Source organism: Chanodichthys erythropterus, chromosome 3, assembly GCF_024489055.1.
Source record: "Chanodichthys erythropterus isolate Z2021 chromosome 3, ASM2448905v1, whole genome shotgun sequence".
Classification (NCBI taxonomy): domain Eukaryota; kingdom Metazoa; phylum Chordata; class Actinopteri; order Cypriniformes; family Xenocyprididae; genus Chanodichthys; species Chanodichthys erythropterus.
Genome location: NC_090223.1, coordinates 15,431,980 through 15,439,333, shown reverse-complemented (window position 1 = coordinate 15,439,333; position 7,354 = coordinate 15,431,980). Strand labels below are relative to the sequence as shown.

Here is a 7,354-nt window from a genome sequence, read left to right as displayed (position 1 = left end):
CATAGAAATGTGGTAAGCCGAAATAGCAGCAACATACACTTTTAGTGTGGAGTACGTTAGACCCTCTGACAGTTTTCCTTGAAGGAATTGAAGCACATGGCTAATAGAAGAATGGACCGGGTCCACTCTGAGATGACTACACCATGTAGAAAACACATTCCATTTATACATGTAAAGCTTCCTTGTAGATGGAGCCCTGGACTGAAGGATGGTTTCCACCACCTCCGTTGGGAGACCAGAATCTATGAGTCTTGCCCCCTCAGAGGCCAGGCCCACAGTTTCCACATTTCTGGACGGGGATGAAAGATCGTGCCGCCCGCTTGGGACAGGAGATCCTGTCTGAACAGAAGCTCCAGAGGAGAGCCGTAAAGGAGAGAAACTAGGTCCGCAAACCAAATTCTCGTTGGCCAGCAAGGAGCCACCAATATTAGATGCACCCCTTCCTGGCGTACTTTGTCCAGAACTCCCGGGAGCAGAGAGACTGGGGGAAACGCATACAGGCGTCGCCTCGGCCACGTCTGTATCATGGCATCCAACCCCAGAGGAGCTGGGTGCCTCAGAGAATACCACAGAGGGCAATGGGTTGACTCCTCTGTGGCAAAGAGATCGACTTCCGCTCGACCGAACACTTTCCATATGAGCTCCACTACCTCGGAGTGGAGCTTCCATTCCCCGGACTCGCGCCTTGCCTCGACAGGGCGTCCGCCCCCATATTCAGATACCCTGGGATATACGCCGCTTTCAACGAGAGTAACTTCCCCTGGGTCCAAAGGAGGATACGGCTGACTAGCTCGCACAGTGGACGAGACCGCAGCCCCCTTGGTGATTTATATAAGAGACCACCGTAGTGTTGTCTGTCTGGATCAACACATGGTGGCCCCTCAGGTCGGATAGGAAGTGTTTCAGAGCCTGAAACACTGCCAGCATCTCCAGCCGATTTATGTGCCAGGAGGCCTGGTGTATATCCCACCGACCTTGAGCTGAGCGACCACTCATGATCGCTCCCCAGCCCGTGAGGGACGCATCTGTCGTAAGCATTACGCGACGACATGAAGTTCCCAACACGGGTCCCTGGGACAGGAACCAAGGCTTTTTCCACATGACCAGAGCACGAAGGCATCGCCGCGTGACTTTGATCATGCGAAAAGGATTTCCCCTCGGGGAAAACCCCTTGGTCCTGAGCCACCACTGTAAGGGTCTCATGTGCAGAAGGCCAAAAGTAATAACGTTGGACGCAGCTGCCATCAGACCCAACAGTCTCTGAAACTGTTTTACAGTGAGTGACTGGCCTAACTTCACCCCTTTCACGGCCCCGAGGATGGAATCCACACGAGCAGGGGACAATTGCGCCTGCATCGTGGTGGAATCCCAGATTACACCTAGGTAGTTTGCAACCTGCCTCGGGACCAGCACACTCTTTTTGGCATTGAGCCTCAACCCAAGCCTTTTCATGTGCGACAGAACCACATCTCGATGTAGAACTGCCTGACGTTCCGTTTGAGCTAATATCAACCAATCGTCGATATAGTTCAGTACACGGATGCCCCGGAGTCTCAGCGGAGCCAAGGCTGCATCCATGCACTTCGTGAACGTGCGGGGTGACAGTGATAGGCCGAAGGGAAGAACCTTGTATTGGTATGCTTCGCCCCCGAAAGCAAACCTGAGGAACTTCCTGTGAGAAGGATGGATGGATATGTGAAAATACGCGTCCTTCAGATCTATCGCCACAAACCAGTCCTCGGATCTGATCTGTGGAATAATCTGTCTGAGTGTAAGCATCTTGAACTTCAACTTCTTTACAGATCGATTTAGTATGCGTAAATCTAGAATCGGACGCAACCCTCCATCCTTCTTTGGAACAATGAAGTAGCGGCTGTAAAAGCCCGACATTTTGCTGGGAGGAGAAACCCTTTCTATAGCTCCTTTTTGCAAAAGCGTCGCAACTTCTTGTTCCATAACCAGAGACTGCTCTGGAGCAACCACAGTGTGAATCACTCCACTGAACTTGGGGGGAAGAGAACCGAACTGAATTCTGTACCCCCGTTCTACTATGAACAGCACCCATTTCGAAACATTCGGAAGACATTTCCACTCCTCTGAATGATCTACTAAGGGTACCAGCCTCTCGAGACTGGTCTCTGGTGTTTTTTGAGCACTTGGCTCGTTTATCTGACGCGGCGCACCGGCAGATAAACGAATCACGTGCTGGCCGAACCTCCTCGGAGGATCGACAGGGACTGCTGCGCCCTGTCGCACACTGGGTGGCAGGGTTGGCAGAACAGTCCCTTGAGGGCGCCGAAGGGGAACGATAGAAATTAATCGTTGAACCCCTTCGGAGGGGCTGCCCTCAGAAACCCTGGCCCACGAGCGTCAGGATTTCTTTTGGGAAGCCTTCCGGGAAATAATGACGGTCCTCAGATCCGCCCTACCCCCGGAAGGCTTCGGCTGTGCAGCACGCTCCGGTCCCCAAGCTTTCCGCGGGGAGCACGGGCGGCCACACTGGCCTTTTGTTGGGGTCTGTGCCCCGAGGAGCCGGCTGTCGGCTGAGGCTGCCCCCGCCCGGCAGCCTCAGGGGGATGAGTTTTTCGAGGGAGGAACCTTTGAAACGCCGCCTTCTGCTTCTTTGCCTCCTCGAACCTGTCGACGACAGTATTAACTGCGTCACCGAACAGGCCCTCGGAGGAAAGCGGCGCATCCATGAGGACATATTTATCTTTGTCCTTTATGTCAGCTAGATTGAGCCACAGATGTCTCTCCGTGCCCACCAGTGCTGCCATGGAGCGGCCCACTGACTTGGCCGTCTCCTTGGTGGCACGGAGAGCTAAATCCGTGGCTCTCCTCAGCTCTTGGATTGTCTCAAAGGTTACCTCCCCACTTTCATCAATTTCCCCCAGCAGATCAGCTTGGTATGCCTGCAGTATACTCATCGTGTGCAGACACGCCGCAGCCTGACCCGCTGCCGAGTAAGCCTTGCCCACCAGATTTGATGTTTGCTTTAATGGTCTGGTGGGCAATGTCGGGGATTTCAGGGACGATGCAGACTCGGGCGAGAGATAGCTCGCAAGCGTCTCTTCAACCCGAGGCATCGCCCCATAACCGTGTTGTTTCAGCCCGTTAATATTGCTGTACATGGATGTTTGCGGGCTGAAGACACGGTACTGCACGGGTCTGTTCCACGACCTCGACACCTCGGCGTGGAGGTCGGGAAAGAACGGCAGTCCCCGACGCTGAGGCAATGACCTGGCTGGAAGAAAGCGTTCGTCCAGTTTGCTCTTTATTTTGGGAACGCTTTCCTCCACGGGCCAGTTTATATTCAACTTTTTTACTGCCCGGGCCATAACCTCAGCAAGCTCCTCATGGGCTGGAGATGAGGATGACGGTCCCTCATCTCCACCCTCGATACCTTCAATATCAACCTCCTCGGAGGAAGATATATTCAGTATCGGTGTCTCTCTTCGGGGGGAAGAAACCGCAGCGCGTGCTTCCACCACCAAAGAAGAGACACTAGATCTAGCAGGTAAGGGGAGCGATAAGGCAAAGCCCGTCTCTCCCCCCTCTGCTAGATCCATTTGTGAACCCCACGAGTGCAGCCTTCGCTGTGCCTCGGCAGCAGCGGGACCAGACCCGCGGGGAACACTCGCCGCGGCGCCCTCCTCAAAGAGCGCCCGGCGTGAGCGCAGCGCCCTGAGAGTGAGCCGCTCACAGTGCACACAGACAGCCCCCTCAAGAGCTGCCTGTGCGTGCTCAACTCCCAGGCATTTCACACACATCTCGTGTGTATCTCCCTCCACGATGAATCGCAGGCAAGGAGGTGCACACTTAGTGAAACGCTGGCTTTTCTCCGTCATTTTATATATATATATATGTCTTTTTTATGTGTCTATTTCACTTGTTAGAAACTCTTGTCCTCAGACAAAGAGATCACTTTCTGGCGAGATGGTAGACAGACAACAGTAAATAAGACAGACAAGATACAGATAGCGCTTACTGAAGACAACAGAAGCTAGCGTTCTCTGTTTTTGGGCGTGCTTTATAGTCCGCGACGTCGCCCGCCTATGACGTCACGTTCTCTCTCTCATTGGTTGGATACAGTGGTGCTTCACGAACACAAAAACACAGAGGATTCCCATCACGTCAACGACGTAGCGTCGATAGTTCCCACGAAAGGGAACAGAATCATCGTTCCACATGTGGAACAAAGCTTGAGACGAGACGTGTAGAAAAATTCGAGAGTGAGAGACAGTCTTCTGGCCTGGAATTAACAAAGACATTGAAAATCTGGTGAGACAGTGTGACACAATGTCAGAAATTCAGAAATAAGCAAATCAAAGAGCCAATGATAATTCCGGACTTACCAACATCACCCTGGGAAAAGGTTGGAATGGATCTCTTCCATCTGAAAGGCAATAATTATCTAGTGGTGATCGACTACTACTCAAATTACCCTGAATTGGCTTTACTATCTAGCATGTCCACATAGTGCATAATTACACATGCAAAGTCAATTTTTGCAAGACATGGCATTTCACAGACTGTCATCAGTGACAATGGCCCATGCTTCAGCAGCAAAGAGTGGCAAGAGTTTTCTGTGCAATATGGCTTCAAGCATGTCACTTCTATATAGTCCAGAGTATGCTCAGTCAAATGGCAAGGCTGAGAAAGGTGTTCATATTCTCAAGCAACTTCTGAAAAAGGCTGCTGACAGCAAGTCTGATCCATACCTTGCTTTGCTCAATTACAGAACCTCTCCATTAGAGTGTGGTACGACTCCAGCTGAGACGCTGATGAATCGGAAACTTCGCACTACACTGCCATCTTGTTCAAAACAAAAAGGGCATGTGAAAATGAAGCAGAAACTCAAGCAATTTTCTTTAAAGAAAGGGGGATGTGATGATATCAGATTGTTGTTTCATAAGAAAGCCAATAGATGGCACTGTGTTAAGTGTTATGTGTGGAGTATCATACAAGTAATATAAAAAGAAGAAGCCTAACACATGTTCAACTAAGAAATAAAAGACAGACATGTTGAGTCTGCACTGAAGACTTTTTATTAACATTACCAAACAAAACACAGTGTGTGTGTGGCTGTCAATAAAACTGAAGTCAGAATAGTTTTATCATATTTAAAAGTTTTACGACATTCTTTACACATTATTTATAGTGTTTTTTTACAATACAAATGCTTACAAAACCATATTAAAGAAAAACTCTTGCATTTTGTAGATTCTTCTACTAGAATTTGAGTTGTTTTCTCACCAGATCACATTATTGTTTTCCATTAATATGATAAACATAGTCATTTACATAGATATAATAGTGTCTAACATTTTTATGAGAGAAAATCACCTCAAAATCAAAAGAGAGCCATGACATGCATTTACAAAAATAAAGCATTTTAGGACCAGGATGTTTCCCATTATTCACATTTGTTGACACATGATTATTAAAGCTTTCCAAAATAAATATGGAAGTTGTAAAATTAGGTTTGTTATGAAATTTTCATTTTATTCTGAACCCCATATTTAAATGTATTGTTTCGCTGAGGAGTGAATGGATAGACCAAAAACAATATTATAAAGCAGCATCTAACATCTATAATAGCGAACAATTTCATATATAACACACAAAACATAAAATACGGCTGGACAAATAATATTATTTACAGCTGTAAGTCTCTTCCAGATATTGACAGCTGACATGGATCAGAGTTTGAAGCACTTAGTTGACAAGATGTCTTCACAACGCACCTTATAAAGTAAAAACAAAGATTATTATTTATTAGTGTCAACATAGCCTGTATAAAGTGAAATAATTTTATGATTAATAGGTCAATTAAACTTCAAAATTCAGGATGAAAATTGTACATAATAAAACAAATGCCTTACTTCACTGACATGTATAAGTCACATCCAGGTATTTATAAGTTCCAACACAAGGATCAGAGAAATGAATGTTTGATGCAAAAAGAACACAGCTCGTTTTTCTATGGCACCTGATTCATGGACAGAAAATAATACTTGATAGCTTTAATGTACCAAAGACATAAGAATTAGATTTTCCTTGCTCTTGTAAAATACATAAAATGAAATGTAAACATTTTACCGTTATCTTACATAGAGGCAACTATATTGGTGACTGGTGCTCTGCAGTTTGTATTTGAGATCATGGAAGCTAGAAGCCCATAAGAACATGTTATGCGATCACTCCGTCCGTAGGTGGCATCAATAATCCTTATTGATCCCGAATCTGATACACGTATATATATAAAAAAAATAAAAATAAAAAAAAACATAGAAAATTGTGGTCTTGAGAAATGTGGTAAAGTTTAAGATCACACGGTTGAAATTCTCTTCCACTGCCTCATGACTCTCTCATTCTGTCCTGTTTAGACAGAGAAATATTAAAACTACTGAATTACTCACTGCATCTGAGGGTCCCAAATCCATGTTCACAGATCACGGATGCAACTATACCTGCAGAGGGGAAACATACAAGATGATATATTACAATTACTTAATAAAAATTTGTAACCCTAACCCACTTGAAAATGTTGAATCAATTGCCATTCTTCTTACCAAATTGGCACAGGATCAGCAGCACTGAAAATCAAAGTCAAACAGAAACAAACTGAAACAATGAATTGAACAGTTGAAATCATGTCAGTTGAGTCGAATCTAAATCATTACTTACAAAGGATCCCGCTTAGCTTCAGCGTCAGCATGTTGAAGGTGTGAACCAAAGGGAAACTCAGGAATTCTCTTGAGGAGGAACATGGGAGCATGGATTTTATAGCAGACACAGATGCATTATCATTTGTTTACTGTAGATAACCAATACGGAAATAGGAGTTTGTAATTGTCATGAGTCAAGTCAGGTCAAGTCAAATTTATTTATATAGCGCTTTTTACAATTGGTAATTGCTTCAAAGCAGCTTTACATATTAGAAGCACAGAAAAAAAAAAAAGGGAAGTGGTTAAAAATAAGCTGTACAAACAAGCGTGGTAATGTGTAACATATACAAGATGGTGCTACATTAAGCCAATGTTGGCTGACTCCCAGGGATGGAAAAAACCCCTAGGAGAAAAACCCAGCGTGCTAGCACTGGGAAAAAAGTCCTAGGAGGGAAAAAACCCCTTGGAAGATATATATAATATATGTAAATGGATATGGAGATCAAAATCTGAACTATACATTTTTATTATTGAGATTAAAAATAGATTATATATAAATATATGTAAGCGGATACGGGGATTAAAAATCAGAATTATAGATGCAGCCAGAACTGGATCTGTAGGCCCATTGTCTCCTGGGCTACATTGTAGGCAGGTCCAGACACAGGTTCTCCATCTGATCT

At 45.5% G+C, this 7,354-nt stretch overlaps 1 protein-coding gene across 1 annotated transcript; it reads right to left on the bottom strand.

Moving 5' to 3' along the window:
* Positions 1-5,025: 5,025 nt before the first annotated feature.
* On the bottom strand, positions 5,026-6,806 carry LOC137017156 (L-rhamnose-binding lectin CSL2-like). Its single transcript, XM_067381133.1, has 6 exons — positions 6,691-6,806; positions 6,576-6,599; positions 6,423-6,473; positions 6,114-6,246; positions 5,895-5,992; positions 5,026-5,747 (listed from the first exon to the last, which is right to left on the bottom strand). Exons 1-6 carry the CDS (start codon positions 6,779-6,781, stop codon positions 5,737-5,739), a joined length of 408 nt encoding a protein of 135 aa, XP_067237234.1. The 5' UTR covers positions 6,782-6,806; the 3' UTR covers positions 5,026-5,736.
* Positions 6,807-7,354: the final 548 nt, after the last annotated feature.